General features: G+C 41.9%; 1 protein-coding gene across 3 annotated transcripts in view; it reads left to right on the top strand.

Annotated features, from left to right (window-relative positions):
- The first annotated feature begins 2536 nt into the window (after window positions 1-2536).
- Window positions 2537-17757, top strand: part of arhgef25a (Rho guanine nucleotide exchange factor (GEF) 25a) — a 54093-nt gene continuing 38872 nt past the window's right edge. Inside the window, exons 1-2 of one of the 3 annotated variants that reach the window (XM_042491801.1) lie at window positions 2537-2892; window positions 3850-3988. In XM_042491801.1, the coding sequence (XP_042347735.1) occupies window positions 2797-2892; window positions 3850-3988 (235 nt within the window). In that variant the 5' untranslated portion in view covers window positions 2537-2796. Of the gene's footprint in view, window positions 2893-3849; window positions 3989-15741; window positions 16250-17757 lie in introns of those variants that run through there. The other 2 variants (XM_042491802.1, XM_042491803.1) reach the window with 2 other exon arrangements.

The raw sequence follows: 17757 nt of genomic DNA, 5'->3' as shown, positions 1-17757 counted from the left end.
TCTGACCTCTGGTGATACACTCCAGAATTTTTATGTCTTTGGTGAGCCTCTGACTGATTAATCTAACATCATCATGAGATCAGAATTGTAATTGTAATTGTATTGTAATTTGTTAAGTACACTGTCAATTGTACTTTGTGTCTAGTGCTTCTTACCAAATGTTTGCATAATAACGTGCTAAAATAAGACTGTGGGTTAAAAAAAAAAAATTGTTTTAAAGTCAGCATGTTAGCATTTAACTCAACCCTGGCTAAGCACAGCCACAAAAAGTAGCTAACATCGCTGTTCATGCTCAGGTTGCGATCGAGTAATAAATAAAAAAAAAACAAAAAAACATCCTATGTCTTTTCTTTTCCTAAACACTTGTCCTTGACCTCGATGTAAAAGTAAGAGACAGTTGCGGACCTAAGAGAGCCCAACAGCACTTACTTACTTAAAATGTTGCTGTTGCAACAAACTGTGGGACGGCATTGTCTCCTTTGCTTCCGTAGAGGATGGTCCTGTGTATCCATATGCTAAAATAGATAAAAAAGGAAGTATTGAGGCACATTTCATACAGCTGTGTCTATCATTGCAGTCTAAACTTCTACAAGGTCTTGCTGTTGCAGTATCTTAACATTCAGACATCCCAGAGAGAGTGAAGTACTCTCTTGACTTGATTTGATTTGACTAAGGTCATCAACTATATCTAAACCAAGATCATGTGTGAATCATACAGCTTCATACAATTATTCATGATTACATTTACATACTTTTATATATAATAATTTTCCACTAGCTGGCTCTGGTTCTTGAACGATTATGTTCACCGGATTCTTGGAACTTTGGTGTAATCAAGCAAACCAGCCCACATTTACACCTTTATTCAGAACCATAGTAACTAAGGATTGCTTTGCACAGTTTACAACAAAAGTCATCAGTAGTAGTAAAATGGAGTTTTTGTTCTTTTATTACAGAAATTTTTTTTATCCAAAAAACAGGCATGGACAACTATTGTCTTTTTTGTTGACAATTTCTCACTTTACTTCTCCATTGTTGTCTTCTCCATCCTCTCTTTCCAACCTGCAGAATATGACATATGTTTACCAATGTTGCCATAGTTTGCACTTCGGGTTAAGAAAAACCTACTATTTTGTGGTACCAACTCAGAAAAACAACTGAATGGTTCAAAATAAGGCGTAGGAACCAAAGTAGAGACCAGTCCATGTTGGCAGAAAAGGAGTATGAGATATTTCCAGGACGTTGTTTTATTTAGGAACCTTCCTAAGCAAAAGGCTATTCAACAGCAGCCTTTTTCTTGTCTTGCCTTCTCTCTATCATCTTCTTGCTACTAAATTGTTCAGGACTGTGTAGCAACAGTGTGCATTAATAATATAAAATGTCAAGTTGCATATTTCCATTTGTCTCATATCTGTGAATTTATTCACATAATTACTGTGCCTAGTGATATTATATGTCAAAATGTGAAACTAGTGGTGCAGGAAGTGAGAGTTAAGTGTTTCTCTTGGAGGAACACTTGCAGTGAAACTTTAAAATAACTCCTATGGTCATGAAAATTGACAATTGAAAAGAATGGTCATTATGACTTTTAACAGCAGTTATCACAGTGATTGCAATGTATACTGTTTATATGAGCACAGATTAATTCTTAATAGCAGGAGATTCAACAGTATTGTTGCCATAATGTTCCCATTGGCTGTAAAATGAAATTTAATCATGTAAGGTGCATGTGTTTCCATGATCCAGGCTCAGCACATGGCCTGTAGGATCAATCTATCAGCAAACAATGTTGCAAGCCTATACACTTTTTTGGCAAATAGTTTACCACAAACAAACACTACGAGTTTGACTAATCAGTACTTCAGAAGTTAAAGGTGTTGTGTAAGAGGTGTGTGTGTGCATTCGGTGACAGTCTCTTAAATAGTAGAGCTTCATGGGCTGTGTATTCATACCTTATTTGGGGCTGCCCCACTGCTCAAGAGTTCACACAATCCATGTGTCACTGCCTGAGACTTGGGCAAAGATGAAGAGAGAGCATAGGGTGGTGTGGGATAATTCAAAGAAAGACTAGGAGAAAGAGATAAAAAAAAATATTGAGATAGTTTTAGATTGGGAAGAAAACCAGATAATGAAGACAAGGAGGAGAAAATGAAAAAAGAGAGTGATGGAAGGAGGAGAGGTTTTGGGAAGGGGGGTGGTGATCCTCTATAGCCAATGAAGAACAAGAAAGAAAGACTTTAGGGAGGGTGATGTGCTCAACCCTTGAAGTCGCGGCTTCAGCATTCAGACAGACGGGTAGTGGAAGACCAGCCTCACTGAGAAATACTTCCACACTGTCTAGACTTATTTAGAGGGATGACAAAAGAAGAGGACATCTGACTCTGCTCATGAAGGCCCAGGAAAAGTGTCCAGGGGAAGCTTATATTGACAGCAGAAGGCAGATATTTTCACTGGACGAAGCAAAAGTTAAAGACACCTCCAGCAAGCTCACCTGTGTCTGAATTGGGGGAGCTAAGTGAGGGACAAGGAGGGACCAGGTCTGAGGCTCCTGTCCAGACAGGAGCATGCCCCCTTCTTCCAGGATCAATTATTCACACGCATGAGGTTTCCTGTGTGTCAGGCTAAAACAAGGCGGGCTGCAGTGGCTCAGCTCCAAACTGTGGCACAGTGCGCCGTGAGACAAGAGCAGAAGGAGCAGACAACAAGGGGACGAGAGAGAGAGGGGGCCCGGAGAGGGACAGGGTCACAACAGCAGAGGAGGATAATTTGAGGAGTGTTTGCTTGTTGTTTGGGAGAATGAAGGCTCTGCAAAAGAATCAGGGACGCACTGACCAGATGTTGGGAGCCATGGCTGATGTGCTTACTTCTGTGGCCATGCCCAGTCAGCAGTGGGTGAGTTGTAGATCTGTCTGAGTATTTACTGGCTGATAATATAAAATGCATAATGCCTCAAAACTAAAGCTCATATGGAGTTATTTTTCAATGCTTAAGTGAGCATGACATCCAGCTTATTTTTTGCCTATATTGTTTAGTTTATTTTTTGTCATCTGTATAATAGTCAACCTAAAATGGTCAAGCTGCACAACCAGAGAGAGGAGAGAGAGCGACGGAAGGATTGCTAGTCTCCGTTCAGTGCTCGGGAGGAATCTTGGATGTTTCAAGGGAACAGGAAGCAGAGTAGTGGTGATTAAACCTTCCGACCATAAACAAACTCATGCAGGTCTAACGCTCCACTGCAATCCTGCAAATGATCAATCATTTTCTCTCTTCCTTCCCTTTATCTGCCATCAAAAGTAGAAAAGGGTCTGCATTATGGAGTCTGACGTATATTCATACACAAATTGCATCCAATGAACTCGACTGAACTGCAGCGTTGACATGACTGGAGATGCAGAGATGTCCCAAAAGACCCCAAATGGCTTTCCCTTTGAAAATGTGCTTTCGCTTTGAAAAATTAAAAAAATGATTATCTTGATCAATCATTTCCTTCCTGGCAGAGTGCTAAAAAACACAATGGTGATTAGAATCTTCCTCCATCCCTGCAGAAGGCTGATAACTGCCTCTGTTGACCACTGGTGCTGCTGGGTTTTAAATAGACCAAAACTGCTGTCTGAGAGGCAGCTCTTATCCAAGCTCTGTGGCAGAAGTTGGAACTCAGCGATTTCTATTGCATTCTTGCTCAGTGCGTAATGGAGAAAAGGATGGAAAAGATGCAGTGAAAAGTGGAAAAGCACGGCCACTGATATAATGTTTTGTGGTTATGTGACCATAAGCACTCTGTACAATCTTACCATCATTTCCTCCTTGAGAGCAGGGCTCCACCGCTGACAAAGGCATTTCTGTGTGCAGATCTCAGAGGGGGGTGAGGTGGACCTCCCATCGAGCGAGGAGGAGAAGGGGCCTGTGCAGGGCCAGTGGGAGCCAGAGGGGCTGGAGTGGGAGCAGCAGGCCACTACAACAGAAAACCCAGAGCGGAGAGAAAGAACAGGTAAGACCTGAAACGGTTGCACTGAGCGTGACAGACCATTTTGTGACCCCACACCAACAATGCTAGTCCAAACATTGGCCCTGACCAAACCAGTCAGAGTTAAGAGACTCACCGAAACGCAAACTTCCAGACTCAGCTTTGATTCTTTGTGTGAAACGTCTCAGATTTCTGTGCAGTGTCTGACACAGCCTGCTCAGCCACTCAGTCAGTGTGGCTTGCTGTTTTATCTACATCTCTCTCTCTCTCTCGCTCTCTCTCTCTCTCTCTCTCTCTCTCTCTCTCTCTCTCTCTCTATATATATATATATATATATACACACACATATATATATGTATGTATGTATATCCAGCCATCCATCCATCCATTGTTTGTCCGCTTATCCGGGGCTGGGTCGCGGGGGCAGTAGCTTGGGCAAAGCACTCCAGACGTCTCTTTCCCCAGCATTGCTTTCTAACTCCTCCTGGGAGACCCCGAGCCGTTCCCAGGCTAGATGAGATATGTAATCCCTCCAGGGTGTTCTGGGTTTGCCAAGGGACCTCCTACCAGAACACCACTAATGGGAGGCACCTAGGAGGCATCCTGATCGGATGCCTGAACCACTTCAGCTGGCCCCTTTCAATGCAAAGGAGCAGTGGGTCCACTCCAGGCTGCCTCTGGATGTCTGAGCTCCTCCTTTTGGTCACTACCCAAAGCTCATGACCATAGGTGAGGGTCGGAACATAGATGGACTGATAAGTAAAATGCTTTGCCTTCCGACTTAGCTCCTGCTTCACGATATCACAGTATTACGGTATACCATGGTATTTAGAAATCCTGAAGTTATGTTTTTTAATACTGTCATAAATACAGGGACTCCTCTTTCTATTAAACTCATTGTATGTAGTGCACAGCACGTATCAGCACTGCACACTTATACCGTCATATACCTTATACCTTGGTGAAACTTCAGGAAGGTATGAAGTATTACTTACTGCCCAAGCCTACACCTGGGTGAACGCACTTATTTTAGCTCCTTTTCCAGCAAAAGGCAATGACGTGCTGACACAAAATGCTGTCTGTCTCCATCCAAGCAGTGCTCAAACATTTATCCAAGTTAGTCGGCACTAAGTTTGAAAGAAGGACTAAAGTAAGATATATATCTATGCCGCTTTCTGCTGTTTACTAACCTGTTTTAGTGCCTGCCCGTGATGTTGAACGTGGCACACCAAAAAAAAAAAAAAAAAAAGAACCCACACAGAAAGACATACTTGTCAGCTGCAAAGCAGTGCACACAACTCTGGTTTACTAGCCAAAGGAGTCTATAGCTGATTTTTGTGGGTTTACCCATGTTTAAACACACTAATATTGGTGTAAAAGGGGGTGTTGGTGTGTATATGCCACGTGAGCTACTGCCCAGGCCTTTAGTTTCACCTCAGCCTGCTCCTGCATGTTGGCCATATGTGAATCTGGATAAAAACAGGCCCATCTGCCATATCTGATGGTGGTCATTAGGCTGTAATAACTTCAGGGAAAATATCAGATTGGAGTCACCTGAGTGTCTGCAGTTTCCTTTCATTAAACTCCACCCTCTATATCCTCTATTAGCACTGATAGCAGTAAATTGCTTTGCTTTAATGTACCATACATAAGTACGTTTGAGAGAGAAAGAGCTCTTGTGTGTATACACATGCAACACTTTCCAGATGCGACAGGAAAACATGTTCAGCTGAACTCCCTTCCCCTTCTACCCTAACACTGTTGGTTGCACTTATTCTGATTTTGCTGTGAAAGGCTTGCGTGCATTGCCATTTTCCTTGAGTGGAATGGAACAAAAGGACCTTTGTAGCTGGATCTGGGTTTGGGTTAAAGAGAGTGTGTGTGTATATATAGGGGGTTTTGGTGGCGAGTACCATGTGGCTGGATCACTAACTGTTGTACAGAAGAGTACATGGTGTACAGAAGGGGTGTGATTGAGGCCAGAGGAGGCTGTCAGCGATGCTTATCTGTAATGCTCATACTCAGATGGGGTGTGCTGTTGAGGTTAATGCTGCCAAATATTATTTTAGTGCACAGCTCAGCGCTCAGAAAATCAAGGAAAAAGTAAAGAAATGCATTATTCAGGGCCATGTGGAACGTCAATGACCGAAAGGGAGATTGTTTGCTCCAGGTCCCAGACAAGCTCATTTGCTCAATTGTTTTTGCATAGCCCAGTTTCCTCCGGATGGGAAATTGGATGGAAAATCAATGAAACACAAGGCGGAAAAACATATGAACCACAACAAGATACAAACATTACAGCACAGAGTGGCCTGGACAAGACGTATTTTCATTTACCGGCTCTTTATATAATTGAACCATGGCGAAATTCATATAATGCAATATCATGATTCGTGCTTTTATTGTCCAAACGAACAGATTTAATTTGAGAAGTTTTTGAAAATAATTTTCCGAATAACTTCTTAAAGCCCAAACAGGCCTTGCTTGCAATTATTTTTTAACAATGCCTTTATCTTGAGATCATAAGTTAATTTTGTTATCTCAACAAAATGCTTTAATCTCAAGACTATCCTTTTATCACTTACCAGCATGTGTAGATGGCATCTTGACAACTACGCTAATCTTTAGTGTCCACCTTGAAACTGTGCTGATTGGAGAGATGTTCTGTGCTGTGGGGGGAAGATTTGTGTGAAGCATCCATGAACTCAAAAATATGGATCTGGAACTGTAAGTGCAACATAAGTGTTTCTCGAGGCATACAATTGTAAGGTGGTAATTCTAGTTTATTTCATAAGTAAAATGATACACATAGATATTGTTTTACTACAGTCATTTGGATTTGCTAACAATTGTCATTGCCAAAAGCTTTAAAAAACGTTTGAATAAGCTGTTAAAAATGTCCGGCCCATCTTGGTTTCTTGGTTTTAAAATCCAGCCCAATTGAATGTGTAATTGAATATCCCTGGTCTAAATTATTTTTTTTGTCTGTTATGAATGTCTTTAATGCACTTGCCAAGAAATAGTTTTTAAATTATTTTTTATGTAATCAATATTATACTAGCTGTTAAGGTCAGTCTTCAAACATGTAAAACGTGTGAGACATGTGATTCCATTTAGCTATGGCTTGACTGGCAGAGGTCAAAGTGTTGTTTCCATCGCTTGCTGTGTTAGTGGAAGAGATCGGGAAAAGAGGAGAGGCCCCTGCTTTCTTTAAAGACATGGTTCACGGGGCCAAAAGGGCCATCTGTTGTATATTAGACACAACATGCCTGGTAGTGGCTTCCCAGGAAGCACAAGACAGTGCCAACCTCCACAAATTAAGATCCCTTTTCCCCCTTTACTCATTTTCAGCTTACTTTTCCTCCCTCCTCTTGGTAGTAACCCTTACTAGATTTTGGCTTTCTTTTTTCCTCTGATCATCTTCTCTTTGTTTTTCCTCCCGTCTCCCTTTTGTTCTTCAATCCCCATCTCCTTTAATTTTTCCTCAAAGCAATGTCTTCAGCAGTGGATTTTAAACCTGGCCTCCTCTCCAAGTCCACAGACCTGCTGGTCATATTTCTCTCAAATCTCATTTTCTTTTTTTCTGTCTCTTGGCTCCACAAACTCCCAGCAGCCATATACTCTCACTCTTCCCAAACATTATGTGTGTATGGTGCCTGTTTCGTAACACAGATGAGTGATGGATGGCTATGTGTGTCCAAACACTCTGTGATTTTTATGATGTTGTCTTTTCAAGGTAAAATGCATAAAGCCGCATCAACAGGAAACTGCAGTGAACCAGTAAAAAAGAAAACAAGAAGTGCTGCATTTGACCCATAACTGCATGTACACACTGCTTATGTACACACACACACACACACACACACACACACTATAGACATCTCTGTTTAACTTTCAATGTACGCATTTGCACACAACACATGGTTATTATTAGAGTAGAGAAAGTTGTGCCAATTATTTGTGTTATTTATAGGAAACATAATATTCTGTTAGACATACAGAAATGATGATGATTTATGGGAACAAATGATGAACCCTTGCATAATACTCTCTGTAACACAAAGTCTTCACAGTCAGCACACAAGTATAGTGTTTTTTCCAGTATTAAACACACATTTCCACAAATATAATCTTGAAATATTGAATAGATTTTAAATATTTGAGATCATAACAAGAATTTGGAGAAACTTTAAATGTCTTTAGTCTCTACAAATCTCTTAAAAACATTTTTTCAGTCTCCTGATGAACAGAGAGATCTCAAATTGAAAGTTTGGAAGGCCTATGTACCCTGTTTTTTACTCAGCACCTCACTGGGGTGCAAATTAAATGACATTACTCACCATATTCATGAGTAGATACGAGGTAAACTATGTGGAAGATGCATGTCCTTGTCCATATCGGGTTTCGGGACAGACTCGGAGAGTGTGCCATCCAAGGAGGAGTGCTGATCCCAGAGGACCCTAGGACTGAACTGTGTGTGTGACCTTAAATGGGCAGAGCTCAACCTGAAGCTGCATCATCTTGTGTTGTAAGGGCCAGAAATTAGACAGCATTACCTAACACAAGTTAATGATGGAATTGTGTGTGTGTTTATTCACGGGATTATATTATCTCACGTGTCCTCTATTGTAAGGCAGAGTAGATGCACTCCTTCAGATGACTTTTTACATTCTTAATCAGAAAATATAATTAGCGCATAAATAGCAAATGTTTCTTATGTGCCTAAAGGCTTTTGTCAGACATGACCATGTTGTCATACTATGTTAAAAAGCTATACCAAGTACTGTCTGTGTTCCACTGTGATGTCAAAGTAGTTCATTACTCCATATCAGTTTTGCAATGCTTCCAGTGTTGTAAACAATTGATAAAGAACAGTCATGATTCTGTTATCTGCACCTTTGACCTGATCAGAACTTATTGTGAAATAATGGCACTTAACCTCAAGTATATGTGGACTTCTTACTACATGGATTCAATTTGCCTTGAATTAGAAACATTGTACAAGTTCCTAAGCTTGCTGTTGAGCGTGCAACAACAGACATTTTGCCCCCTTCACGGGGGAATTGAGCTGTGAACCCAACATGGATGAAAACGACAAATATCTTTTACCTTTTTCACTTAATGGAGAACTTGTCTGCAAACTATTTATGTACAAATTCAGAAGTTACTGACCTGCACTATTATTCATTTGGAATAGTGTTTTTTGCCAACTGCAGCTTTATGTGCGATTTCACTCTTTTAGCATAGTTTTTGGTATCTACAAACTCTTGGGGGAAATATCCTGCTCTTTAGCTCCAAAATGCTGCACTGTGTTGACCATAGAGGCTAACTTTGTCTGTCTGCTGTTTGGTGCTGAGCAGTACAATGGTGGTTTTTAGAACTTTTTGTTGGGGCTGAAAACGACACTATGAGTGCACAGAGAGTAAGTAAAGTTGCAGGCCAGACAGCTTAACAATGAGCCTGAATTCACTATAAAGCTCTGTAAAGCTGAAGGGAGCTGCAGATTCAGGTGGAAATTCTCTAGGTGTATCACTATGAACAATCCCTTTCACATTTGAAACATCTTTGTAAAAATATCAATTATAGCTGCTCTAAAAAAAAAAAAAAGAAAATCACAGGTCTATCATATGTAAACCCTTAGGTGGCCTGTCCTGACTGAGAGTGCTAAAGACGCTGAAACACGTGAACCCTGTCTTTTTACGTGAATAATAAGGATAAAAGAGCTGAAAGTGTGTTTTTGTGGAGTTAAATTGTCAAAGTTCATGTTGCGTTTCAGCGAAGTGGGTCAGTGAGGGATAGCTGGAAGGCTTGGTCAGGCCAGACACCTCACAGGTCACTGCTCCACAGCACAGCTGGCATTTAGACCACAGACTGACCTGGAAGGAAAGAGGCAGATGGAGACACATAAACACAGTCTTAGAGGCACACACATATGCACACATATATCTGCACACCATAATATACTCCAAAATGTGCCACATATACTCACATCAAAAATCAGGAACACTGGTTTACAATTTTATCAGTTCATATATAAGGATTTGCAGCATGATTCAAACTGTGTTTTATTGTAGCAGAAACACTATCTTTATATCTCTTTTTCCAACAAAAAATCTCTTTCCCTTGACATTTGAACCTCTGGTCTCTGTAATTATTAATCAAAGATAAAGCAGCGGTGTCTCTCCATGTGTGGTCCTTGGGGTTGCTTTTGCTTAATTAAAATTTTCTCCTTTGGGTGGTGTTTTACCTCAGGCTTAAGCCTTGAACACAGTCAGCAGCAGTCCCAGAGTCTCAGCGCTTGCAGTGCTGCTTCTAGAGCAAGGTTCACAAACCCGTTCCAGAGAGATAAAGAGAGGGAGGCTGTGGGTCAGGTAGAGGAGGAAAACTCTGACAAGCTACAGTTTGAGTACTATCACAGTGGCTTTGTTGAAAAAAGATGAGCTGGATGGATAGGGAGTATGTGTTCGTGTGAATGTACAAAGTGTATCTTGGAGTGTATGCTTGTAATTGTGGGTGGTACGTGAATATCATGGATGTTTTGAGAAACAAGTCTCCATGGCTGGTGTACCTCCCTTCTGTGTAGTGTAGAGCTCCTGCTGCCTGAGAGCTGCTGCATGGTGAGGTTTAACAGTGGGAGGTACTGAGTGGTACTTATGGTAAAGTGCACACACAAATGAATGCACACACACACACACACACATGCACAAACACACACACATGCGCACACACACAGAGCAACCCACCTGTCCGTCTCCCTGGTGTATGCCAGCAGTGTGGTTTGGTCTAATTAGACAAAAACAGCAGCTTTCTGCAGACCAGCGGCACAAAAGAGAAGAGAACAGGACAGTTACTCTGTGACTTCTGCTCTGTGATGGGACCTCAGCCAAAAACCAAAAGCCTCCCCCTCACACTGGCTTGTCCAGAATGCCAGTTTGCCTTAATTGGCGCTCAGCTGAGAGATGACGGGTGGAAGAAAAAAGAGAGGAACTAAGGGAGAAAAAGCGAGGGAGAGGGAGGAAGGAAAATCTAAGTGAGCATATTTTGGCAGGATTTCAGCTGGCTGATGGGGTGAGGAGAGGCTAATGTCAGTGGGGGGTTAGGGAACACACTGCAATAAGCAACTGCATATCCGCTGAACTGAGACTTGCTGTAGCTATGAGTATGCATGCTTATATCGTATGAATTCTGTGTATTTGCCTGTTTCCTCTGCAGTTCAACTGCATCAAATCTTTACATTATGAATGGGTTCACTTCAGCAGGGTTGACGTATCTGTATTCCAAGCATGTCACTATAAAAGAACATTAGAAAATGCATCTACACAAGCTGATTTACATTCATAAATCATACTCCAGATTCCTCTCTGACCACGCCTCCTAAATGCGACTGACTGTTTCCTACAGAGTGAAACAACGATACATTCTCCCTTTTTGGCCAGCTTGGCTCAGACAAAAACACACACATCCATCTAGCGTGCTTATCTCTAGACAAGCCTTTAAATCCAGTCCTGTGTGAATGTACATGTATGGATTTCATCCATCCTCTACCACTGTGGCAGTCCAGGTCTCTCTCTCTGTCTCTCTCTCTCTCTCTCCCCACATCTGCACAAGCATACGTGTGCGGATGAATCATCTTTAGTCTGTCTCGTGTGGGAGATGGAGAGAGAGAGAGGAGGAGTGAGGGAGATAAAAGCGGAGAGATGAATGGGTGTTAATGCATGCTTCACCTCACATCTCCCGCTCCCCCCTCTTCAACCAGGGGAGGAACATTTTTTCCATATTTCTGTTAATATTCAGGGCTCCATACATGTTTCCTGGGCCAATTTCGATGCTCACTTATTCAAAGGTTTCATTTCATATCGAGGAAGTGATACTGAAGGTTTTGAACGTCAGGGCTGATACACAGAAGGAATGAATTTTATGTATTAATGTATGAAATTTGTTATATTCCAAACACTGGTCATGCTGTTATTGCAGAAAAAATGATCAACTGTGGTAAAATAAAACAAAAATCTTCATGCAAAGTGAATGAACCAACCAGTCAACCTTATGCAACAAGTACAAATGCCCCCTACTGGGTACCTTGTAGAAACACACTCCTCTTACTTAGGAGCAGATGAAAAGATTCCCTTGTATTCACTTCATGAATTTTGAATGCATCTCAAGAGCAGTGTATTCTTCATTATCTCTTTGCTGTGTACTCGGTGTTTGTGTAGAACGATGGTGCAGGCGCATGCGTTCAATTTGTAATGCTTTGCCCTCGGCTTCTTGTCTTGGTGTCTGTGTTTTATCTTTTAAACCTTCTGTTCTGCTGCCAAATCCATTGTTTCTAAACCCGTCTTTAAATTGTGCTCCTATGCCTCGACAGTGCTGCAACCATGTCGGCATCAGACAAGTGGAGACATTCAGCAGTGCTGTTCAATATTCCTCTGATGAATTGCCCCTTCAATCACAGTCACTTAAAGCATACATTAAAAGCAAAGAAAGGGAGAGATGAAGGGAGAGATGTATCTGTGTTAAAGAGTTGCATGTGGCAAACCAGTGTGCTGTCTGAATCTGAGAATAGATAACATATCTGTCACTGTGGGGTTTCTTTTGTGAATAACTTTCTTTTTTTATATGTTGTAGTTTCTTTAGTCCGGCCTGTGTTTAGATGAGTGATGGTGTGAGAGTAAACTGTAATGCATGTGTGTGTACTCCACTTGTGTGGCTAATGGGTGAGGCAGCTAGGCCTCTGTTTGAGCTGACTGTCTCCTGTAGACAACAGAAACATCTTGACGGCAATCTGCCACCACCCTGTCACTGTGGAGAGATGGATGCTGCAGAGACAGCCCTGCCAACCATTGAAGCGCTTGACAGTGTACCTCAGGGATGTGCATACTTGTGTGTTTGTTGGTTCAGTGCCAGCTGATACTCAGCCTTCTCTTGTTTCCGTTGATGCCCCTGAAGAGGAACCTGAGTGGGTGCCTGTCTTTGTTGCTGTAACCAGGTGGTGATTTCCATGTGGTCAGACTGTAGTTTGTGTGAGAGGAGAATGGCGTGATGAGTGCTGCAAAAATGAGATGAGATCACATACTGAGTCATAGTGCAGCAGCTTCAGGCTGAAGAAATGATGTTTGTTGGTCACAAAATAATTGGTTGATTTCAGAACACGTAGCATTTCACAATAGCATCATCACCAATCCTTTTAACTTTCCTGCCTCAGTCAGTGATGTCTTGAGTTCTTTCATTGGAACTGTCAACAGACTCTGAGTTCATCTGTAAAGAAGGCTGATGAGTCATAATGTGGTTTTGATTGACCTCAATATGCTGTGATGTAAAGCACACATCTAAATATGGTGGGCTTAGACCTCTGCAGCTTCCAGGTTCAACATAATCGTGATCATCATGATAAAAAGCTTTATAAAGAAGGCTGATTGTGTGTGTGTCTTCACAGATTCAGTGATGCAATTTAATTCTTAGACATACAACCCCTCCATAAGATATGCACGCTCATGTCATTAAGGTTCATGTATGCACTCATTCAGTCTTGCACACAGATGCATGTGTTGTATCAAACACCCTCACAAACACATTGTTTTTTCGATTAAGAGTTGAAAAAAATCAAGAAATGGCATTAGTAAAGGCACTGGTGTGCAAAGCTCTTAAATATATTCATATTTGCTGTATATGATGAGAGTACTTTTCATATATTAATTATCATACTAATAATGATAACAATAATATATATCCTGAGAAATTTGTCAGATTTTTCTGTACTGGTATTCCACTGACTGTACCTTATTAACTATTGGTGTAAGAGCAAGACTGCCTTATTGTAGTAATGGGTTTACAGAATTTTTGCATCAATTTGATGAAAAAGCCTACCTTGATTTTCCAGGTGTGCATGTTCTTCATTAGCCCAAAACATATATAACCATGTATTTTTTTACTATAGTATGCATGTTTGTTTTTTTTAATAAAAGAAATGTTTGAGATTTAGTGCCATCTAGCGGTGAGGATTGCAGAGTGCAACCAGCTGAAACTTCTCCCATGTGCCAAGTGCGAAGTCCTGGTTGGGATTCCTTCATTGTTCATAATTCAGGAGGCTTTCAGCAGTAGACAAATTATCCACAGAGGTCTCTGCCCCTTCAAAAAAGACCAGGTGATTAAAGCTGGTAAAAAATACCTAATAAAGCAGTCTCACATTGAAAATCAGTGTTTCTTCAATGGCAGATGGGCTGCTGGCTCAGCACCTGCTAATCTGTGCTCAGCTCTTCACCAATAACTTCAGATCCAGACATACAGGGAGGTTCTGAAGCAGGAGCTTAATTATCCACAGATGTCTATACCTCTCCAAAACAAACGGACCAGGTGATTAAAATGGGTGAAAACACTGAATGAAGCAGTTTCATGTTACAAGTGTTTCTCTGATGATGTTTGTCTTGTGGCAGACAGGCTGCTAGCCCAGCAATGTTTTTATTTTGTAACTTTATTTTGTAACTGCAGATTCATGCACAGGGCTTTCACCAGGAGGTAAATTACCTGCAGAGATTTCTTTCTCCTAAAAACAAACAGAGCAGGTGATTAAATCCAGTAAAAACACTCAATAAAGCAGGTTCATGTCATAAATCAAATGTTTCTCCAATGCTCTTCAGCTCATCACGGAGAGGCTGCTCACTACGCTGGCTGTTACAAAAATGTGAATGGCCCTATCTAGAGCCAGTGTTTGGGAGTGCAAAATAGACGAGAACCTGCTCCTCATGTTGATGTAAACAGCTCACTCTTAGGTAATGAAAACAAGATTATTCTTGATTTCAGATGATACTAGACTAAAAACATACTCATTATATTATATTCCGTTTCTGCCAGTGTATTTCTCTGAAACCTACACACTGGACCTTTAATGTAGTTTCTATAAAACAGACTTTTAGCGATATAAAATCGCGAAATGAAATTACATACATTGAAGACTTTATCTGTTTTGCCCACTCCTAAATGATTACTCATTCAGAGGGTCAGTAAAAGTTTCATCTCCCCAGAAAATATGGGGTTTCTTCAGTCTGTGGGTTTCTTTGTGTGCCCCAGTATTAATGAATATTCAGGTTAAATCACTAGTGCTACACACACACACACACACACACACACACACACACACACACACACACAAACACACAAAGAATGCCAATGACATGCCAGCATAGTGAAATTTGAGATCGCTTGCTTGCTCCATGGAAACACTAAGAAAAAACACTTGCTATGCTGGCCCCGTGATCATAAATGGACACAAAAATCAATACTGGGGCCAGGAAAGCCCTCTATGTTATATGAGTGAACACACACTCTTAAGCTGTCAGTTTGATACACTTACAGATGCTGCCTCTGATGACTGGCGTTACCAGGAAATACATGACACCTTCAGCCCAACATAGCCTCTCCACTGTAAATAGCTTTATGTATCATTACAGACCCCAGCGTTACTATTTCAAGGAGAGCTAGATTTCCATCAGAGAGGGGGCATTTCGTCTGGTCTCAGAGTTGGATAGTTGGGGACAGCAGCAAAGGAAACAGGAGGGAGCACAGAAAAAACAGCTGAGAGGAGAGAAACAGAAGACAGGAAGAGAGAAAACTAGGGGAGTGGGAACCTTATCCTGGAATAGCCAGCAACTAGAGCTGCAGACTCCACCCTTTTCACCCCTCCCCTTACTCTCTCTCTCTCTTTCTCTTTTCCTCTCTCCCTCCCTATCTCTCTCTCTCTCTGAAGCAGTCTCCTAGTCTGTCATTTGACCAGGCAGTTCACAGAGGCGAGAGCTCAGCGCCAAATAGAAAACAGAGGAGAAAAGAGAGACAGAAGGAAGGGGAGCACATTCAATATAACGATATGCTTGCTGGAGTGTTTTCTCGGCTGCTTATCACCATCTGAAAACCCCTGTGAGGTTGGATTTCTTCTTGGCAGCTGCTTTTGGGGACTCTTTTTCTGCTTCTCGGTCTGGATGTGGGCTTTAAGTCTGTCTGCAGTCAACCGAGGAGGAGGATCAACTGACACCTTTTTGGGGATTTACACTTTAAGGAGTAAACCTCCACTTGTGTGAGGGTGAGAGAGGGAGACTTAAAGAGAGAGAGAGAGAGAGAGATAGAAGGGGGGTGGTGGGGAGACAGAGAGAGTGCCGGGCCATGCCCACCTCTGCTCATGGTTCAACAACATGAAAGGGGGCCACCATCACCATCGCCACCACCGAGGCTGTGGCTGCCAACACTTGTTCCGTAAAGTCCTGGCCAAGTGTGGCTGCTGCTATGCCCGAGTCAGAGGTCAGTTTCACACACGTACAAACAAATGTTGTCAGTCTTAAGTTTCTTTGCCTTGAGGTTTGTTACTGTACTTGCGTTTGAGAGCCCGTCCATGTGTGTTTTTGTTGATCAAGGCTGACCTGTAGCAATAACTCCTCTCCTTCCATACAGTACCTCTCTACACCCCCCCCCTTCTTCTCCACATTTTCTTACATGTCCACCCACCTCTCCTCCTTATCTCTCCCTCCATTCCTGCGAGCGTATGCTAATGGTTTAAGTGTAAGCTTCAATCCTCTCGCCTGCTCTCGCCGCCTCCAGCTAAAGCAACAGATGTGTGTCACATACACATCAGTGCAGGCGGAGGAAAAAAAAAGTCCTTCCTACAGATGACTGCACAGTGAGGAAGAGGACATGCATCACACATTTCATCTATTAAAAATAGAGAAGGCAAAAAATGTGTGTGTGTGTGTGTGTGTGTGTGTGTGTGTGTGTGTGTGTGTGAGGGATTTGGAGAGTGACTGTCCTCATCATGATGAGTGTGTGTCACTCAGGTATGTACAGCACGTGGATGGATGAAACACAGGGGGACCGAGCTGAAACATCACTCAACTCTAAACAGAGAGCTGACCAAAACAGCAATAATCCCCCCCCCCCCTTCTCTCTCTGTCTCTGTCTCTGTCTCGCTCTCTCTCTGTCTCTCTCTCTCTCTCTCTCTCTCTTTCTGTCTGTCTCTGTCTCTGTCTCACTGTATGTCTCCCTCCAACTCTCCTGTTTGTTGTAATGAAGTGCAGCAGCAATAGCAGCGGTCCATTAGAATAGTGTGGTTGAGTAAAAGCAGCGGGTGGCAGGATATGTAATAACAACAAGGCCGATGCCGCTTTCTATCAGAGTTTATACAAAACTTTGGACTAACTGTAACACTCACTTTCTCTGTCTTGTGCACACACCTCTTGTTACTGTGGCTCAGCTGCAAAGTTAAAACAGCAGTGGTTAATGCCACTATATGAGTTGACGTGCAGTCCCACGCTGTGTTTTTGTTACCTTTTTACAAGCCTACATCAAAGGGATAAACAGTCGACCGCCCTGCTGAGGCTCTTACACATGAAGGGGGGGCTCATGAAGTAGGCTTTCATATTATTGGCTGGTGTTGTTGGATGCATACCTCAGATTCCTTCAGTTTAATCTCTTATGTAATGGATATTCTCCTTCTCCATAGCCTGTAGCTCCCCACTGCACCTCCACCTTGTTATCATAGCAAATACATGCACGCTTAGATCACAATGTGTAAACATGTGGGGGATTGGAAGAATGAAACATTTCAGGCTATTAAAAGAAATCTCAGTAAACATGCAGTTAGTGTGTTATTCCGATAGTCCAACTGCAATGCATCAAGAGGCTGTTCTTGGTCCAACATGACAAGATAGGCGACCTTGAGTTTTTGAAAGGCGCTATATAAATCCAATGTATTATTATTATTCAGATAGGATGTTTTATATTTTTCAGTTTCTTTTTACAAGCTGGGAAGAAGG

The sequence above is a fragment of the Plectropomus leopardus genome, chromosome 8 (assembly GCF_008729295.1).
Source record: "Plectropomus leopardus isolate mb chromosome 8, YSFRI_Pleo_2.0, whole genome shotgun sequence".
In the NCBI taxonomy this organism is placed as follows: domain Eukaryota; kingdom Metazoa; phylum Chordata; class Actinopteri; order Perciformes; family Serranidae; genus Plectropomus; species Plectropomus leopardus.
The sequence above is the reverse complement of the archived record's forward strand: the minus strand, read 5'-3'. Positions and strand labels throughout refer to the sequence as shown.